This window comes from Monocercomonoides exilis, assembly GCF_001643675.1.
Source record: "Monocercomonoides exilis strain PA203 chromosome Unknown scaffold12-1864167, whole genome shotgun sequence".
In the NCBI taxonomy this organism is placed as follows: domain Eukaryota; phylum Preaxostyla; order Oxymonadida; family Polymastigidae; genus Monocercomonoides; species Monocercomonoides exilis.
In genome coordinates, this window is record NW_027150557.1 from 556,906 (window position 1) to 578,029 (window position 21,124).

At 39.4% G+C, this 21,124-nt stretch overlaps 4 protein-coding genes across 4 annotated transcripts; 3 read left to right on the plus strand and 1 right to left on the minus strand.

Annotated features, from left to right (window-relative positions):
* Positions 1-207: 207 nt before the first annotated feature.
* MONOS_622 (uncharacterized protein) lies at positions 208-6,262 on the minus strand (the record flags this gene model as incomplete). Its single annotated transcript, XM_067876436.1, has 8 exons — positions 208-4,478; positions 4,628-4,874; positions 4,965-5,064; positions 5,218-5,302; positions 5,465-5,595; positions 5,762-5,878; positions 6,033-6,147; positions 6,205-6,262. The coding sequence occupies 8 exons, from the start codon at positions 6,260-6,262 to the stop codon at positions 562-564; spliced, it is 4,770 nt and encodes a 1,589-aa protein (XP_067731145.1). The 3' UTR covers positions 208-561.
* Positions 6,263-6,455: 193 nt separating this feature from the next.
* MONOS_621 (putative Protein kinase domain) lies at positions 6,456-10,784 on the plus strand (the record flags this gene model as incomplete). The annotated part of the gene is made up of 2 exons (XM_067876425.1): positions 6,456-6,527; positions 6,609-10,784. 2 exons carry the CDS (start codon positions 6,456-6,458, stop codon positions 10,782-10,784), a joined length of 4,248 nt encoding a protein of 1,415 aa, XP_067731146.1.
* An 86-nt stretch (positions 10,785-10,870) lies between these two features.
* Positions 10,871-17,369, plus strand: MONOS_620 (DNA excision repair protein ERCC-6; the record flags this gene model as incomplete). The annotated part of the gene is made up of 5 exons (XM_067876414.1): positions 10,871-10,874; positions 10,977-11,017; positions 11,094-11,211; positions 11,272-11,354; positions 11,409-17,369. 5 exons carry the CDS (start codon positions 10,871-10,873, stop codon positions 17,037-17,039), a joined length of 5,877 nt encoding a protein of 1,958 aa, XP_067731147.1. The 3' UTR covers positions 17,040-17,369.
* A 922-nt stretch (positions 17,370-18,291) lies between these two features.
* On the plus strand, positions 18,292-20,202 carry MONOS_619 (uncharacterized protein; the record flags this gene model as incomplete). The annotated part of the gene is made up of 1 exon (XM_067876402.1): positions 18,292-20,202. The coding sequence occupies one exon, from the start codon at positions 18,292-18,294 to the stop codon at positions 19,882-19,884; it is 1,593 nt and encodes a 530-aa protein (XP_067731148.1). The 3' UTR covers positions 19,885-20,202.
* Positions 20,203-21,124: the final 922 nt, after the last annotated feature.

The window sequence follows — 21,124 nt, forward strand, 5'->3', positions numbered from 1 at the left end:
TTTCTTTTTTTTTCTTTTTTTTCTTTTCTTTTTTTTTTTTAATAGTTAATCAACATCCCTGATTTGAACTGGATGTTAACCCGTTTTGATTAATTATAGAAGACTTTGATGATTAGAGTTTATTTTTTCCTCATTTTTACATTTTGAATTTTTATTTTTATCTGATAAAAATTCGGAAACAGAATTAAAAGAAAGTTAAATGACTAATATTTAGCAATAAACAATGTTACAAATTATATCTGTTGAATTTAAACTACAAAATCAACAAATGTAACTTTCTAAATTATCAAAAAAATTCAAAATTAGATGTGTTATTAAATTACTTCAAAATGTTTGATAGAATTAACAGAAAGTAACACAAAATACATATCCATAAATTCATCATCAATTTCTAATAATAAATAACATTGCATAAAATTAAAATATACACATTTAGAACATAGCAATATATATCAGCACGTTAACTTATAAATACATAAAACAAACATAAACATTTGTAACATTCAAATGAAGACGAATAGTGATTTTGTTAAAATAAAATTCTAAAATATGGAAAAAATGTCAGTAGTCTGGTTGAAATGAAGACGAATGTCGAGGTGGAGACGTTGGGGTTAAAGATGAAGCGACAGCATCCCGAGGAGAAATTGGAGGTGTGACAAAAGGAGAAGTCAAGTAAGAAACAGATGAAAACAATCCTTGAGAAGGATTAGCAGATAAATACTGCATGACAGAAGGGGAAATAGAAGGAACAGGTGAAATAGGTAATGCAGGAGCTGCATTTTGAGGCAAAGCATGACTTGAACCGCAAGGAGGAAGAAGAGGAAACGAAGAATGGGGCTGCAAATGATTCTGATTTTGAAGTGAAATATGTACGTTTGTTCGGGAACGCTGCAGAGGAGGACGAAGAAGTTGAGGCTGAGCCGAGCAGCCAGTTGGGAAAGAAGGAGCAGATGGTGCCCTTTTCGAAAAATCTCCAATATCTTTTTTGTTGGATTGTTCTTCCATGTCATCCTGCCTTCCGGAATTATATTCGTCATTTTCTTTGATAGGAGAGGAATCATACGCCGAAATGCAGTACGAGACATTATCGCGGGGTGAATTTGGAAGAGATGCTGTACCTTTTGGATTATATTGGGGCACAACTCCAAATGAAGACGTATTAAAAACAAATTGAGGAGGAAGAACACGAGGAGACAAAGGTTGAGGGCGAGTTGGTGTGGGATGCAACGGTGGTGCAAGAAGTTTGAGATTTTGAAAAGCTGCTGGATGTTTTGGTGACTGAGCAGGTGTTACGGATGGAGAAGGGGTTGTCGAAGAAGATGATTTTTGAGCAGTGACAACCGGGAAAATAGGTAAATATGTAGGCGTGGGAATTCTTGGTGCACGAGGAGATGCGGGAGGAAGTGAATTATCTCGTGACGATTGAATTGAAGAGGATTGTTCTGCACTTTCTGTTTGTGGCTGCGAATTTTGTGGAGTTGACAGAGGAGAAACGACAGAACTTGCTTGATTCACAACATGTAAGGAAGCAGTTGAGATGGACTGCGGTATTGGTGATAAAGAAGAAGGTGGGTTTATCGCTACTGAAGGAACAAATGACCGAGAAGAAGAGGGTGCAGACAATCGACCAGATCGCATATTCGCTGATGCATTTAATGAATTAACTTGTGATCTTCCCTGGGAGTTCAGTGAATGAATAGATACAGACGATTCAAGTGATTGAGGAGTTGGTATAAGACTTGCCGAAGTCACTGATCGGTTCAAAATGGCGGATGTTCTCGCTGAAGAAGGAGCTGACTGATTTTGTGTTTGCTGAGAAGACGAAAAGATTGCCGGAGGCATCGCAGCTAATGAAGATGATGTATTGAAAGAAGAGACTGTTGATAAAGGTGATGTGATTGGATAGGAAGACATCATTAAGATAGATGCCTGTCGTTGCAATTGATTAATTTGATTTTGCCTTTCTGCTTCGCTCATTTGATTTGTCAGTTGCCTCATATTCGACAAACTGGCAGCTGATTGCTGTCTCATCAGTTGCTGCTGCAGTTCTGCAATCTGAGAAATTTGGCTGTGAGTGAAGTTTCTCATCAATTGCCTTTGTGACTGTTGCTGTTGCAGAATATTTGGAGAAATCGAAGGCTCTGGAGAACGAATTGAAGGCGGAGCAGATATTCGTTTGAAGCATTCATTAGAATCTGATGAGGATTCATCGTCAGAAGAATCTGAGGAAATATCATCAGAACTTGTACTTGTATCATTTTCTGAATCACTAACAGGAAAATCGATGTCAAAAGTGTTGTTTCTTGGAGTTGTGTTGACAGATGAAGATCTTTCCACACTTTCCAAATTGGGAGCAGCACTGAGACAACGTTTTGTGTTCGTCCTTTTCATTGCCTTTACATTCCCAGAATCATCAGCTGTAATAATTTTGACTGTTCGAAGCCTTTTCTTCTTGTAATTCTCCTCATTCCTGCTGTTTTTATTTGTTTGTTCCTCAGAAACCATTTCTATTGATCTGCTTGTCTCTTCATTTGTTCTTTGGTTTTCGGTAACAATCACAGCACTTGTAATTGTCACTGTTGGTTTTTTTCCTCCACGCCTACCTTCCTCCCATGCTACCCAATGTGTTCTTCCATTCATCATTAGCAGCAAAGATGGGACTGAGCAAATCATTATTGCTGCAGATATAATAAATATTGTCCCCATCAACCCAGCCAGTTTCAGAAGAATTGGATCAAATAATGCAAAGAACGAAGCTCCAAACGAAGCCACCGAAAACGATAGAGAAATACTTTTCGAAGCATTCACAATCTGTGGCTCAATTACTGATGCAATGAATTCCTTCTCTTCTGCACGCCTTTTTGTGCTTAGAGAAACATCTCCATCAAGAAGCAATGGGTTAACTAAGGGATCAGTTGAAGTGAGACGATTGGCTTCTGAACGAAAAGATTCAAAAAGTGCAGTGAAAGAAGAATTTAAAGGATTCTGAGATGCATATTTCGTTGAAAAATAGCCTTTTACAGCTGACCGAAATGCAGATGGGTTGAATAGCATGTGAGAAGTGAACGACATTTCTGAAGAATCCGAATTAAGCCCAAAGAAAGAAAAAAATGCGGTTGATTTCAATGACGAACGGAATGATGAAGAAATATCTGTCTGTTGATTTCCCTTTCGATTGTATTGCTGCTCAGCAAATAGAGCTTCTGATTCATCTTTAATCCACATCTCTCCAAACCATTTTTGCACTGCTGCTCCTAATCCATTATTTGTTGTGTTACCATTCTGAATATCACTGGAAGTAAGCATTGATGCGAATTCTCCGCCATAAAACCATTTCCCAACATCACCAATTAGGCAGCTCAAAGCACCAATTGCAATGCATACAACACCCAATAGTACCCCAACAACAATGAATGTACACACAATCAAACATGATAAAAACGAGCTGCTTGCACAACATAAAGAATCAAAAAGTTCCACCAAAAACAAAAATGTACAAATTATAAAGCATCCAGCAATAGAAAACATTGTAATTTGAACTACATATTCAGCTGATGGCGATGCTGTGATAGTGGTGAAAAGCTCGTCTGCAGCTTTTGATAATTTCGGATAAGTTGCATTCAACGTATTTGTAATGGATGATACTTGCGATGCAAGATCTACGTTCAATGTTGTGATTGTTGTATTTAACTTTGTAAGCGTTGAAGCGATAGTCGAAGAAAGTGTTGTAAGAGAAGACAGAATTGGATAGATTTGTGCGTTGAGATCCGATTTAATCTCAGAAGAAAGCAGATTGAAGATGGAATCTAAATTCGCAGTCATATGTGTTGGTTGTGTTCCCGGATCGGTGAGTGACGAAGATATCTCTCTTTGAAGATCAAAAACATCACTCAATGAAAGCTCTGTTGACATTTCAGGAATTGTATCAAGCAAATACTCTGAAATATCCAGCAGTTTCATCTTTGAAGGAGCATTTTGCACAGGTGTTCCAGTGTCATATGTTTTTTGCATTTGAGGATGAAGTTGTGTTGAATAATTTTGGATTGGATAATTGGAGAAAATCGCTGAGTTTGACGAAGAGAAATTTTCAAAATTTTGAAGCATGAATAAGCCAGTATCATTCAAATTCGAACCTTTTTGCGAATCAAATGAATTACCATTCCGAAGGACATTGGCACGATTGCTTTTGAACTGACTTTGAGATCCAAAAACTCTTCTGCAAATCTCTTTCTTTTCCTGAAGTGCGATCAAGCCACTTCTTTCACCAATTCCAGCGCAGTGCATTTTTGCATCAATAATATGAATCATCTTACTCGCCAGCTGAGTTGCGTGCTGAACAGCCACAGAAAGAAATTTAGCATTGGACATAAGTTTACTACGACAGTTGGAAATCACAGTTGCTGCTTCAGAAACTGACAAAGTGATTGCATTCAATGTTTGCTTCACAGATGGAATATCTATAAAATTATCTATCAATTCTGTGTATTTCACAAAAAATCAAATATTTAATAATTTTTTTTTTTTTGAATAATTTAACTCAATAAAAAAACAAATGATTTTTAACACTTTCAAATCACAAGCTTTCTTTCTCTTTCGTGATTATTTCTTTCTCTCTTTCTTTCCATACCATCTGCATTTTCATTTAATGTATTCATTCGCAACGTAAGATTACTCGCAATCCAGCTTAATTCGTCTGCAAGCTGCACAGTCTGCTCGACAAGCAAAGAAGCATTTGCAGCAGTCGAAGATGAGAGTGTGTTCAGTGATGAAATCAAAGAGAGAAGATGCGAGTCGCTGTTTGTAAATCCTGAAGGTGTTGGATTTTCGAGATGAAAGCTTCGCTGCTGAGAAGTTGAATCCAGATCTTCAACCACCTTTATTACAGAACGAATCATATTGATTTTTTGGAAAAAAAATGGAAAAACAATGAAACAAAACTTATTACTTAAATAGTGAAGGCAAACATCGAAAGTTACACTTGCCAAGAAGTCAATATCACTTTCTGGAACACTTGCAAAATATGCTGAAGATAACCTCAGAAGCGGTTGTATTGTGGTTAAAGTCCTTCAAATTTGTTTCAAAAATAAAAAATATTAATACGAATTTCAAAAATGCAGGAAATAAAAAATAAAAAATAGGCAAATAAAACAACTTTAAACAAAATAAAAATTCACATACCTGGTTAAGTTATTCATTATAGAATTAACTGGATTATACATATCTTTCACCATGGTTTGAGCTGATGTCTCATTTAGAATTGAAGTAGCAAAGGCTCTTGTATGATCTAATATTGCCAGAGGAACTAAATATACGCATTGTTACATAATTAATAAAAAAAAAATTAAAATCGAAATTCAAATTTATCAAATTAATTTTTTATAGAGCCATAACAAAAGTTGTCCATTATCAAAGAAAGAAAATAAACATCTTAAATTCATGCAATAAAAAAATGAGAGCTTCAAACCATTGTTAACAAGAAGGGAAACTTCTATAATTCCTTTCATTCCTTCATCATAACTTGCTATTCCTTGGTACACTTCATCCAAAGAAGATTGGATAAAAAACGTTTCAACAATTCCACAGACAGAAAGAACACTTAATTTCAAGATATATGAATATAGATATTAAAATTTACAAAAAATTTAAATTCAAATGCAGTATCTGCATACAGTAGAATTATTGATACAAATACAAATATGACTTTGGTCAAATTCACCCACCATTTCAAAGGACCATTTTTCCAACAACACCCACGACACACAGGATCTGGACCTTTACAACAGCAACGTTTGAAGCACTGTGCAAATGTCCAACCCAAAAGCCAAAAGAAAATGACCACAAATAATATGAAAAACGGAAGAATAGCTTTGACATATGTCTAAAAAAACAAATGAATAACAATATCGCAAGATTAATTCTTTTGAAGATACTGCAACACAATATTCAAATTCCAAACACAAATAAGCGTCTTATAATCCATATTAAAAAAGTCAATTTGAAGAGAGTCTCCTCTTACAAATTCCTTTTCAAACATTTCACCAAAAGTAGAATATACTTTTACATTCCAGAATTTTCCAACTCCTAAATTCCTAAGGGAATTTGTAGAGATTTTTGCAATTGAGTATGGAAATCGCGGCTTTTCGTATCCTTTCATGAAATTAACAAACAAAAAAAATCATAGGGAAAACAAAACAATATTTATACCATCCACTCCATAAGAATAGGATGATGTTAGCAGTCTTAATAAAAGAACAACTAACATTTACGTTTGAAATTTGATAATTCTTCCCATAACATTTTAAATGATAATCCGTTATATTTATTATGTTTTTATCATTCATTTCAGCCATTTTATATCATTATTTCAAACAATTTTTAAAAATTTTGATGAAATCATGATCATGAATGGTATAAAATTTTAATTGTTATAGTATTGTTTAATTTTTCGTGTAAATATGAATCAATTTTGTTGCCCAACATGCGGAAGACCTTTTCCTAAAAGATTTTTTGCTAGATTAGTGGAATCAGTATGCATAATGTTTTTGATATTTTTTGCATGTCAAATTAATAATTATTCTTTTTATGCCAATGTTTTGATGACTTATTAGGCAATAAATCAATCAGCAGATTACTTCGAATTATTAAACCAATATTTTAGATCACCAGCAGCCCAGCAATTTTTTTCATTTCAATCAAGATTTGCTCTTCCTCCTGAAACTCCTCCACCTCTTTTAGCTCGATACAATCCACCACAAAGATCACCTTCTCCGATTCCTCCTGCAAAAATTGCCGTTGCTCCATCTCATTCACCCCCACAAACATCTCTGGAAACATCAGGATATTATTCTCATTTTTTTATAGAATTAGAAACACTTGGAAGTGGACGTTATGGAAGCGTCGCACGTTGCCGTCATGTACTTGGGGGTTTCGAACTAGGAGAGTATGCAGTTAAAAAGATATCCCTTGGAATTATCGACGGCGACGATGAAACAATTGAAATTGATCAACCAAATCGTATTCAAATTGTGAATGAAGATGAAGATGAATCAAGCGATGAGTCTCAATGTGAGTGCGAATCAGATAGCACTGATTCAAAGTCTAGTTGTGAACGACAATTTAAAAATTCTCACATTAAACAAAAAAAGTCATTAGATAATTCAAATCAAACAAATAAAATGTCTCAGAAACAAAAGCTTTCGTCAAAGCAATGGCTAATGATGTGCTTAAGAGAAGTGCGCATTTTGGAGCGTTTGCATCATCCGCAGATAGTCAGCTATCGACACAGCTGGATAGAAACAATATCTCAATCTCCTTCGTTTGTAATGCCATCAACTGACGATGGTTCATTCCATTGTGCAGGAAGCGCAAGAAGAGCAGGAGATTACCCAGCCAGAAACGTGATGTCTTCAACACCCACGATGCAGCTGTTTGTGCTGATGGAGTGTGCGAACGGGGGCAATCTTGCTGACTACATTCTGCACTGGAACGAGTTGTATGATGAACAGCAGGTTAGGCAGCTGATGAGAGAGGAAGAGCGAGAGCAGCAAGGGATGAAGGAGATGATGACGCTGACGAAGGAAAACGAGCGGAAAGAGAGGCGAAAGATGCGCCGGATGCGCGAAAAGGAGAGGAGAAGGAGAAGGAGAGAAAGAGAGAGAAGGCAGAGGCTGAGGAGAGAAAGAAGGAATGCAGGCGAAGGAAGCGAGTCGAGCAACGGTAGCGAAACAACCACTTCCTCATCGTTTTTGTCGCTTGCATCTTCCTACAACTCTTCTTCTTCTTCTTCTTCTTCTGCGTTCCTCTCCTCAACTGTCCCTTCATCCACCTCCACATCTTCCGATGTCGAGTCATCAGCTGCTCATCACTCAGCCCACAAAGACATTTCCCAGTCACAAAAGCCCCCGTCCATTCTGAGAGAGTGGCACGTCTGCCTCGGCGGGGTTAAGTCTGCTGCTGACCCGTCTGTCGTTGTCAGCGGCACGTCGGCGGAGGTCATCCAGCGGAAGATGAAGAAGGAGAAGGCGCGGCTGGCTGCGATCAAACAGAGGCGCAGAGAGAAAGAGAGAGAAAGAAGACGCGAGGCACACAAAAAGCTGAGGCGCGCCAAAAGGAGAGAGGATCTTGCGTCCATCAAGCAGCGCCTGTGGAGCCGCCGGCGGCAGTTCTTGCTGAAGCAGAGGGACTTTGCATTGCCTTCCACCGAAGTACCGTCTTCTCCTCCAGAAGATTCAGACAAAGCGGGTCTTCTGCTTGATTCTGCCTCTTCATCGACGGAGTCTTCAACAGCAGGCAGCAGCTACGGCTCTGACAAGATCCGCACATTCGGTGGGTTTTCATCTTCCACACTGTTTTCTCCGTATTCGAAGACTCTTCCATTCAAATCAAGCCCGTTTTCAGCTGAGCCACGGCGCATCCTGTCGAATGCGGAGCTGTTTTCGCTGCTTGTGCAAATTTGTGAAGGGGTTGGGTATCTTCACTCGATGGGCATAGCACACTGCGACATCAAAGGGGAGAATGTGCTGCTGCACCACACGATCAGCCCGAACGAGGCGTGGCAGAAGCAGAAGGCGCTGAGAAGAGAGCAGAGAATGGCGAAACGGCGCGAAAGAGAGAGGAAGTGGAGGCAGCGCGTGAAGGAGCATCTGGTCAGCAAGTGGAAGGCAATGTGGAGACTGAATGAAGAAAGACACAGCCAGAGAAATGAGCTTATTCAGCTGGCAGAAGAGAAGCAAGGGTTCAAACAGCCTTCAATTTCTCACTCACACAGCAGCGGCCATCACACAGCAGAAGAGGCAGAAAACAGGAAAGTGCATCAAAGACAGCACCATTCGCAGTCATTCACTTACGACTCACCATTCACACTGTCCCATCGATTGTCCACTCCGCAGCTGGCTGACAAATCACCACAAGTGCAGCCAGTGCAGTCACCTTCTGTCTCTTTGTCTGTCTCTCTTTCGTCGCCTGCTCTTGTTCATCCACGTTGTGTTCAGTCTTCTTCTTCTTCTTCTTCTTGTTCTTCTTCATTCTCTGTCTCCGATTCTGAATGTGGCGACTCTTTCAACCAGAGCCAGCAGCATTCGCCTCCTTCGCTCTCCGTCTCCTCTCATTACGGTCTGTTAGATACCTCATCTTCCCACTCCTCCCCTCTCCTCCGCTCTGAAGACCATTCTCTGTCTCCACCTCCATCCAGCCAAGTGCCTTCCCCTCTTGTCAACGTGCCTTCTCCTGAAACATCCCCCGACCCTTCCCCTTCTCCCACACAGACCCCGCCGGCTGTTGAGACCCCGATCATCAACCCTCTTCTGCTGTACAACGCATCCAACGCACTGGCTGCACTCCCACTCATGCCAGAAGGCAAAGAGGCGCTTCTGCCACAAGGACAGCTGCAGACACATTCTCACTTCACTGAAGCTGTTGCATCGCCTCCTGTTTATTCGCTTCCACCTGAGCCGTCTTCTTCATATTCATCATCATCATCAACAACACCTTCTTCTTCCTCCTCCTCTTCTTTGTCGCTTGTTCCTTCCTCCCAAATCTCGAACGACACACAAGTTGTTTCGTATTCTCCTCACTTCGATTCCTCTCTTCTTCTGCAAAGAACATCCGCAGCACATCAATCAATTGCTCGTCCTTCTCTTCCTTCTTATCCTTCTTCATTATCCTCTTCTTCCTCTTCCTCATCCTCTTCATCCTTCTCCTTTACATCCAACCCATCTCTTCTCAATGCTTCATCCTCCTCCTCTTCTTCCTTCTCTTCCTCTTCTTCCACTGCTATTTCTCTTCCTTCCTCTTCCGATTCCCCTCATCCACTCGCTTTTTCATCAGAAGCTCCTCTTCAGCTCAGCCAGCACCCCCTCATCCACATCTCATCCACCACACACTTCCCTTTCTTCCGCCCAATGAACCACGCCCTGCTGCCTCCACCGAATTATCCCTTCATTCCTCGCCCGTTTCCGGCAGATCAATCGTCATTTACTCCACTTTTATCTGCAGATTCAGCTTTTTCTACTACTGCTACTTCATCATCATCTTCATCTTCTTCTTCTTCTTCAGGCTTTTCAAAGCGTCCTCCCCGCTTCTTTATCCACACCCGTGCACTTATATCTGACTTTGGGCAGAGCATGCTGCTGTCTCCAACACACCACCACGCACACAGAACTCGGCAGAATACTTCTGCTTCTTCTTCTTCCTCCTCTTCTTCTAAGTCTTCTACTACTGTTGAATCATCATCATCATCATCTTCTTCTTCTTCTTCCTCTTCTTCTTCCTTCATATCACCAGGCATTTCTCATTCCTTTTCCTCTCCTTCCATCACATCCACACACCACAGTGGCACCATTGGCTATATGGCACCTGAATTATTCACTGACTCCAATGCCGGCTGCAGACAGCACAGCGACGTGTGGTCACTTGGCGTCTGTTTGTATCTGCTTCTGTTTTCAGCGCTTCCATTCGACGAAGCAGCAGATTCATCATCAACAATGGCTGGCGTGTGCAGAAGAAGAAAGCTGACACAAGATGAAACAATAGAGGAGATTGTTCATTGCACTGGACCGCCTCCTCCACCTTATCCATTTGCACCAATAACACAAGACAATCAGCAGGGGCAGCAAGAGCAACAACCCGATGGTGCACCGGAAACTCTTGTTCACAGACCTAAGGCGTTGATATTCCTTTTGAAAACAATGATGAATCCAGATCCGCATTTAAGGCCAACCGTTCAGCAAATATTGAATTTCTTGGAAGAAAACAAAGAAGAAATAATAAAAACGCCACTCTTATGATAATAAACACCATAATATAGTTAGTTTTTTTGTGTAAAAATTTTTAGAATCAAAAAGAAACCCTCTTTTCTAGTATGGGTCAAAAAATGAGTCAAAGTTAGTTTTTCTTTTTTGATTGTTAATAGATGACCCTAACTTAAACAATGCGCTCATTTTCGTTTTGCGTTTTTCTATTTTTCATTTGAACAGCAGTCAACTTCACTGAGTTTCTGTTATCACAAAATCAGAGTGAGGTTTGAAATAATAATTTTTCAGGGAAAGTGCATGCTAATACTCCTTAAAAAAATCATTGATTAAATGCATTCATAGGATGTGAAGCGAACAAAAGAGGAGTTGACTCTTGATCGAATTGTTTCACACAGAAAACGTCTTGAACAAGAACTGAACTATTTGCTCTCAAGGGCCCCTTCTGAAATACCAGGACAGAGTTTGGAAATTTCATAAATATTACATATAGTTGTTAATATTTAAAAAATATGAAAATTAGTGGGAAATGTTGTTCCGACTTACGATTCTGTCGAAGACATGATAGAAGTTGAAGAAAGGAAGAAACGCTCTATTATAAACATTGTGAGCTTATCTTTTTATCTTCTCAAATTATTACTTGAGATTTTTCTTATTTAGCAAAAACGTATTTTTGAATTACAGCAACAGGAATCTTTACTCCGCGAGGAGATACATAAGGCAAAGCGTCATCCACCTGTACCCCACGTAATACCACAAAGGCCAATATCCCAAAACGCTCCAACTTTCCAAGAGCAGAGTGATTCATTTGTTGCTTCTTCATTCTTTGACCAATTAAAGCAAAAACAAATTGAAGTTGTTCGCGAAACTGTTGATCAGACACGCTTTACTGGAATTGAAGTAAAAGACGGTCGCAGGAAATCGTCAGAAGGCATTGAAGAAGAAAAAACTGAAGTGCAAGAGTTTTTTAATGAGTCAAAGTTTCCAGTTGAAGAAGGCGAATATTCTGAGGAGGAAGATTATCAAGATGCAATTGAAATTCCTCCTCCAGAGAGAACGGTCACTCCAATATTGCCCTCTCTTCTTGATGAAAAACCTTCAAACACTTCACCTCCCTCATCTTCACCATCTCCCACAGCAGATTCACCATCACCATCACCAGAACCATCTTCATCACCTTCTCCATCTTCATCTCCATCAACATCCTCATCCTCATCACATTCAATTCTTCCTCTCCTTTCCTCCTCACCTCAAACAGCCACAATCCATTCATCTTCCAAAGCATCCAGCACCTCCCCTTCAGACTCCGAGCACCAGCCAGCCTCCGCACTGATCCACGCCCCTGCCCCGCTGCAAGAGAGCGGCAACGACGAGTACTTCACCATCGACAGCACCACAGACGCGTTTGGGAAGCAGCTTCTTCTGAAGTGCCCGAGTGTCGTATGGGAGGCGCTGCTGAACTTCCAAAAGGCTGGTGTGAGATGGCTGTGGGAGCTGCACTTGGCATCAGTGGGTGGAATTCTTGGGGATGAGATGGGACTGGGGAAGACGATCCAGACGCTAGCGTTTTTAGAGTCGCTGTGCTGTTCGGGTTTGTATAAGACGTCTCTACTGCTTTGCCCGGCGACGGTGATGAAGCAGTGGAAGGACGAGACGAAGCTGTGGGCTCCGCATTTGAAGGCGGTGATTCTGCACTCGAGCTTTGAGATGGAGGCAGAAAGAGAAGTGAGGCAGGAGAAGCAGGAGAGGCAAGAGAGGAAGGAGAGGAAGGAGAGGAGAGAAAGAAAAGAGAGGAGAATGTCGCTAAAGAGGAAAGAGAAGGCAAAAGAGAAGGTGAAAGGTAAAAGAAAAGCGAAGAAGAATGATAAAAGCAATAAGACGGAGAAGAGAAGGAGAAGGAGAAGCAGTAACATTGGTAATGAACGTACAAATAAGAAGAAGAAAACAAAAATAAATGGAAATTCTGAAACACAAGGCAACAAACTTGAAGATCAAGAAATAACAAATTCACTTGAAGAATCTTCTTCACCGCAAAAATCTTTTTCTCCAAACACTCCAAAGGAAGAAATTGAAGAAAATGACAAAATGAAAGACGATGAACTTCAACCAAAAAAAAGGAAAAGAAGCGATTTAAGCTCAAAATCTCAATCAAGTGATCCTGACACAGGTTCAAGTGATGCAAGAAAAGACAATTCAAAAGCAAATGGTACAAAAAAAAGGATGAGATTGTCAAATAAAAAGCGGAAAACATCTTCAAGTGCAGAAGAAGATGAGAAAGAAGAGGACAATTTTGAAGATTTTGAAGAAGAAGAAGAGGAAGAGGAAGAAGAATCACCAGAGGATGATAGCGACAGTGAATTCTTTTTGTCTGATGTTGATCCAAAAAGCATGCGCAAAAAACAGAGTGAAGTGTCAGAGGACGAATACAATGAAGCAGAAAGCAACGAATTTGATGAAGAATTTGAGGATGGAATAAGTGATGATGAAGAGATAGAGGAAGGTGATGAGGAAGAAAATGATGAAGACGAAGATGAAGACGATTCAAGTGTTCAATTCAAAGATGAAGACGAATACGAAAACGGCGAGCTTTCCTCAGATCTGTCTGAAGAAGACTCTGACGAAGATCTGCTTGCGCCTCTGCGGGCACAGCGCGCCAGGCAAAGCGGGTCTTCCTCTCTCACTGACCAGCTGTTCTCCTCTATTTCCAGTCAGATTGGACAAAAAAGATTCAACAGGCATCAGGAGCAGATGATATCCTCAAGGGAGCTTCTGCTGTCTGACAACATGTCTCTGAAGGAGGCGCTGCTGTGTCCATCTTCTCAGGACGAGGCACTCAACATGACACTGCAGCGGTGCATAAACAAGCAGAATGTGCTTGTGATTGCGACTTATGAGTCCGTGCGCCTCAGACCTGCCTCTTATCTGTCTCACGAGTGGCAGTATGTGGTGCTGGACGAAGGGCAGCGCATCAAAAACACAAAGACGCTCATCTCGAGGGCTGTGCGAAGGTTCGACACGCCACACAGACTGATTCTTTCAGGCTCGCCCATTCAGAATGCACTGGATGAGCTGTGGTCTCTTGTGGACTTTGTGTTTCCGGGGCGTCTGGGAACACTGGCAGCATTCAAGACTCAGTTTGGAGTGCCCATCACGCTGGGCACAAGATCGGGTGCATCGCCTTTCTTTGCGAGGATTGCGGTGCAGTGTGCGGTTGTGCTGCGCTCGCTGATCAAAACGGTACTTCTGCGGAGGGTGAAGAAGAAAGTGCTGCTGCAGATGCCTCCGAAACAGGAGACGGTGCTGTTCTGCCGCATCACATCAGCACAATACAAAGAGTACATCAAGTATTTGCAGTCAGGAGAGATTGATAGGATTATCTATGGCAGGTCACGAGGGGATGAAGGAGATGGCAGAAGATATCGCTCGCAAAAGGGGAAGTACAACGGGACGTATGGAGCTATTGATGTGCTGAGGAAGATATGCAACCATCCTGATCTGCTGCTACTGAAGGAGAAGGACACAAGAATACTTCCAGCGGATTACAGACACTGGAACAAGTCAGGGAAGATGAAAGTGCTGAGAGAGCTGCTTTTGCAGTGGTTTGCTGATCATCCTGCAAACAGACAGAGGAAGAGGACTTTGTCTTCTTCCTCTTCTTCTGCCAGTCAACAAGGCCACAAAGTGCTTCTCTTCTGTCAGACGAGGCAGATGCTGGACATCATAGAAGAGATGGTGTATGAGCACGGCTTCCCCTTTATGCGGATGGACGGTTCAACTTTGATCAACCAGCGGCAGAAGATGATTGAGCGGTTCAACACATCCCCCAATGAGTTCATTTTCTTGCTCACCACAAGAGTGGGAGGGGTGGGTGTGAACTTGACAGGAGCTGATAGGGTTGTCATATTTGATCCAGATTGGAACCCCTTTACGGACATACAGGCGAGAGAAAGAGCGTGGAGACTGGGGCAAGTGCGGTCTGTGCAGATATTTCGGCTGATTTCGTCTGGCACGATAGAAGAGAAGATATATGAGAGGCAGATATTCAAAGAGGTTGTGGGGTCGAAGGTGATCCAGGCAGCAGACAAGACGGTGGGGAACTTAGCTCTTCACTCAGCAAGTTCGCAGGCAAACAGCCGTTCGACAGATGGGAAGACGCGCAAGGGGAAGAAGCTGTCTGTTGGCGGGTGGGAGATGAAGGATCTGTTTGCAGCACCGAAGGACCCAGCTGAGGAAGAGAGGCAGATTGCAGAGATGGAGAGAAGAAGGCGTGTGTTGAGGATGAAGCAGAAACGGAAAGAAGAAAAAGACGAAGAAATGAAAACAACTTTAGAATTGGGTGATGCTGCAAATAAAAAGAAGGATAGTGAAAACAATTTGAAGTCAATGGATTCTGATGGGATAGAACAAAATGACATACCCAATTCTGAAGAAGAAGGAGAAGAAGGAGAAGGAGAAGAAGGAGAAGGAGAAGAAATGAAAGAAGAAGACAACGGAGTGAAAATTGGTGACAAACAAATGGCAGAAACAGCAGCAGATGCGTCTACAGGTACAGGTACAGACACAACACAAATTGACTCGCTGCTCAAAGGGTTGATTGTGAGAAGTGGGACAGAGCAGTCTGAGAAGGAAAGGGCGAAGAAATTGGTGGAGCAGATGAAGATGAAGGCGGAGGAGAAAGCAAGAGATGAAGAGAAGAGAAAAGAAAAAGAAGAAAAAATGAAGAATGAGATGAAGACAAATGTGAAAAAAGAAGAGGAAGCATTGGAAGAAGGAGAAATAACATCAGATGATGAAGCAATAAAGCCAGAAGCAGAAAGCGTGACTGATCAGAAGTCTTCAAATGATGAGATAAAAGAAGAGAAAGCAACAACTGACAACACATCAGTTTCTCAAATAGCATCTTCTCTTTCAAACAATTTGAGCAATGCAGAGAAAGATGAAGGAGAAGGAGAAGGCGAAGGCGAAGATGATGAAGACGAGCTTGTCTCCATTCTTTTGGGGAACAAGAAAGACGAAGTGAATGAAGATGCACATTCTTCATTGCAGAGGGCTATAGGCGATGCGATGGTGCAGAGGAAGCTGATGGGCACAGCAGAGTTTGAGAGGACGATGCTGAAGGCGCTGAATAAAGAGGAGCAGAGAAAGAAGATGAGGGAGATGGAGAAGAAGAAGAAAGAAGCGAAGGGGAAGAAAGGGAAGAATGGGAAAGAGGCAGATAAAGATAAAAACGTAGAAAAAGAAATGAATAACACCAAAGAAATCAAAACAGACAGAGCAATCACACCAACAAAGCCCAAACCCAAACAAAAGCAATTTTCTCTACCAATTGCTCTTTTAGATGCAACAGCGTCACACGATGTGCTTGTGGGCGACAAGGACGAAGAGGAAGACAACGAGGCAAAAAGAGAAGAGGAAGAGAGGCTGTGGGCGCTCCGAGTAAAAGAAGACCAGGAAATACAAGCATTTGCGAAGCTGAAGGCGGAGAATCTGAAGAAACTAAGTCGATCGTTCTCTCGCTCGCCTTCTCCGTCACAGTCGCCAACATGTTCAAGTCTTTCCTTGTCTTCTTCTTCTTCTTCTTCTTCTTCTTCTTCTTCTTCTTCTTCTTCTTCTCCATCTTCTTCTTTTTCACACACATCATCATTTTCTTCTTCTTCTTCTTCTTCTTCTTCTTCATCCAAGAAACATTCCACTTCATTGAAGAAACAATCTCCTGCAACTTCTCTATTCATTCCATCTCCTTCTCCTCCTCCTTCCTTTTCTCCATTCATCACCAGACAGCCTCCTCAGCCTTTTCAGCCCATTGCACCTTCTCCCACATTCATGCAGAAATCCAAAGATTCCTCGATTTCAAGCAATTTATCAGCAAAACCACACATTTTCAGCCAAATTCAAACCCAGCTGCTTTCCCATCCTTCTCTTCCTGAAAGAGAGCTGTCATCAGCCGAGCTGAGCGAGCGGCGCATCGACGAAGACGCGAAGTTTGTGGCGAGCCAGGCGCTGACAGCAATCAAACAGTCAGTTCATCACAAGACACACCACGACCTTATCCACGAGAATGCTGAGAGTGTCCGGTCAATCATCAGTGGAGACGCGAAAATGACGAAAAGTGTGACAAGGGCTTCTTCTTCGCCGAATAAACGACAGCAGGAGCTTGTGAATGGAAATCATGAGACGAATTTAAATGTGAATGAACGAGCTCCGCTGTACCAGCTGAAAACAGGGATGCATCCAACAAGCTCACAAAATGTTATAATAAAAGGCTCAATTGCATTGGGGAAAAAATCATGATTTATAAAAAAAAAAAAAGAAAGTTTAAAGGGATGCGTGTTATATCAATAGGAACCATGCAATAATGCCTTATCAATTTTATATATTTGAATTTTGGATATTTTTGTTTCTATATTTATTTTTAATTTTGAATTGGCTTTTGAGGGATTATTGAGACCTATCATTTGCTTGAAAATATGAGTGCCTGTAATACAATTTTAAAACTTTTCGATCGAAATTACAAAAATAATATTTATAGTAAGAAATTTTCTTTCAAATTTCCATTTTTAGAAGAATCAATTGGAGTAAAATTCTTACATTTATAAAAAAAAACAATGATTTGTTCCAAACAATTTCTGATATTTTATCATAATATATCTTTCATTCTCATGCATAATTTGGCATATGATAACTTCACGTAGTCATTGAAGTGTTCACAAAAATTTAATACATAAATAAAACGAGATTAAATAGAATAAATAAAACACGTTCAGCATCGAATTTTCGGTTTTTAATCTCACATTTTTTTAGATAAAAAACCTATCAAATAGTTAAATATTGTGGGAGAGATCAATTTTTGAAAAAATGAAAAAGTAAATATTTCGCATTTTGGTTATGTATTTAATAACGCATTTAATAAAAATGAAAGATATATTAATTAAAATAAAATTTAAAAAAAGATTCGACGTAAAATACATTTGGAAAATGAATTTTTTTATTTTCATTTCTTAAAATAAAAAATATTTAGGGTATTTTTCAAAAAATTTAAGTTGAAAATTTTTTAAATGTTTCTTTTATTTTCGAACCTATTTGTTATTTATTTATTATTTAATATACAACATAAATAAAAATATAGACAAAAAACATATTCTCAGCGACTACGTTAAGTTATCATTAGTCCATAATTATATAGAATACATATTTATATATAGAAGAAAAAATTGAATGGAACAAAATATTTGAAGCAAATAGATATCATCCCATTTGTCTTTCAAAGTTAAGTTCAAAAAAATAAAAAAACGACTTTTTTTTCAATCATATAATAACTTCAAACCATGATGGAAGGAATGCAGTGCAATTTGATTTTTCTTGAATTCTTCTTTTGGTTATCAACATAAATTTTCGAAAAATAACAATGAAATACATATTATCTTTTTGTTTTGGGAGAGAATGATTATAATGATGGGATGATCAGAAATAATTTTATAAAAATTGAAGCAAACCCCTTTAATTTAATTATTATTAAATCATTAAAGGAAACAACACAAAAGTCATGATCCATTATAGTGGGAAAAAAGTAAGTTCATCAAAAAGGAAAACAGAATTAACAAAGAGGGATAAATGGGGAAGGACGAAAGCAATGCGCTGGATCATGGAGAAAAAAACAGAACCACCAAAGTGGATGATACATGATACTTCTCAACGCAATAACAATGGTTATACTATGGCCATGTATTGGATTCAATTTGTGCAGACAGAACCTCCAGAATGGATGCGGCATGACAACGAACTTGCCAACAAGGGAGGGTGGACGATGGCAATGCATTGGATTATTACTGTTAAGACTGAACCGCCAGAATGGATGCGGCATAATAATAAGCTTGACAACGATAAAGGAATAACAATGTCTATGATTTGGATTACACATGTGAAAACAGAACCACCCAAGTGGATGAGACACGGAATTACTCTTGTTGATAATCGTGGATGGACAATGGCGATGTATTGGATTCAGTTTGTTCAAACAGACCCACCAGAATGGATGAGACACGACATCACATTTTGCGATAAATACGGAAACACTATGGCCATATTGTGGATCGAAAAAGTTAAGGCAGATCCGCCAGAATGGATGAGACATGAAATTACTCTTGCTGATAACAAAGGATGGACAATGGCCATGGCATGGATCGAAGAAGTTAAGACAGAGCCATCGGAATGGATGCGACACAATATTACGGTTGCTAATAAGAGAGGAGAAACAATGGCAATACTTTGGATTTTTCATACAAAGACGGAGCCACCTGAGTGGATGAGACACAACATTTCACTGCGTGATAATAGCGGACTAACGATGGCCATACACTGGATAAAGCAAGTTAAAACAGAACCTCCCGAATGGATGCGTCATGATGCCACACTTTGCAATAAAAATGGATGCACAATGGCCATGACATGGATAATACACGTGAAAACAGAGCCACCTGAGTGGATGAGACATGACATTGCTCAACGTGACAATTTTGGATTGACAATGTCCATGTACTGGATAAGATTTATTGAATCTGATCCTCCACAATGGATGAGACACGACCTCACATTTGCCGATAAAGCTGGAAATACTATGGCAATGACATGCATCGAAAATGTCAAAATAGAACCACCGGAATGGATGAGACATGAAATAACACTTTGCAACAATTTTGGATCAACAATGGCAATGCTGTGGATTATGTGGGTTGGAACAGAGCCACCAGAGTGGATGAGGCATGACATAACACTTTCTCAAAAGGATGGAGGAACGATGGCCATGTTGTGGATTCAGTTTGTTCAAACAGAGCCACCTGAATGGATGAGGCATGATTCTTCACTTGCTGATAAGGACGGTTGGACAATGGCTATGATATGGATCGAAAAAGTTAAGACAGAGCCACCTGAATGGATGAGACATGATATTACGATTGCTAATAAGAGAGGAGAAACAATGGCAATACTTTGGATTTTTCATACAAAAACAGAGCCGCCTGAGTGGATGCGTCATGACATTACAATAAGAGACAATTTTGGAAGGACAATGGCAACATTTTGGAAAAAGAAATGCGTGAATAAGCCACCAAAGTGGATGATCACTGATGATTCCACATGAATGTTAGTCTTTTCGAATTGAGAATCTTCTCGTTTTTTAATTTGAATCAGCAGAAAAAAATAGCATCTGATTTTAGTCGTTGCAACAAGAAAATTTGACAATTTCATTTCAATGAAAATTTAAAGTTATTGATCAAAAATGTAGCGGAGAACTTTATGCTCCGCCAAATATCCAAATAAGCCTTATTGGCATTCATTTTTGTATCTCCACTTTTCTTTTCTTTTCTTTTTTTTTGTTTGGTCTATCGTTCAATTTCAATAATTTTATCAAACCATGTCAGTTTTATCTTTTTCTGAAAAACAATAACAATTTGATGAATCTTATGCATTTTTCAAATTAAGGCACAATATCCAGTATTCCATGAGTTAACCTAGAAGCAGAGGAAAACAACAATATTTTTGGAAGACAATTGAAGAATGTGGATTGCCAATTTTTCTAATGCTGGCAGTGATGTTGAAATAGTCAAAGTTGTCATTATAATTTCCTTTTTTCGCTCAAAATGGCTGTGTATCGAAGAGCGTAATCCAGATTCAATTTACCATTATGCTGTTTGATTGTATCATATATCAAACGATTGGATACTCTTTGTCGGTGTTTCTCATGTCTTTGGCGTATAATTTTTGCATTTATGAAGAAAGCAATGATTGTTGCAAGCTTTTTCTGCAATAATATCATAAAAAGTCAACCATTACAATGCAAACAAATGCAAAAAAAAAAATTAAAAATTGAAAAAAAAAATCAGAAAAATTTGTTAGGAACAAAATTCATAAAGTGAATAATTCTGATCCAAATAGATTTTGCAAAAAGAAAAATTTGGGAAAATTTTTATGAACTGCAGAAATAAAACTGTATTTTTCTTCAGACTTAACCAACTTTTTTTTTCCTTATCTATTTTATTGTGAAATAATGCATTTTCCCCTCGAAATTTTTTTTAAATGATTTTATTCAAAAGATTGAACGATGATTATTTTGATATCGTTCTTTTTCAAGGAAGAAGAGAATAATAAAAAAGATGTGAACGAATATCAAACTAGAAAAATGAAAATTTTTTCGTAGAAAGCTGTTTTGTTGTTAAGAATGAACTTTTATTTATTGCCTTCAAAATCTTTCAAAAAGATTCTTTATTTTTTGAGAAAATAATAGAAAAGATTCTCAATGAGTTTTCAATTTTTCATAAATACTATGAAAAATTAACGGATTATAGTATTTTGTTATTTATTTCACAAACAAATATGAAAAC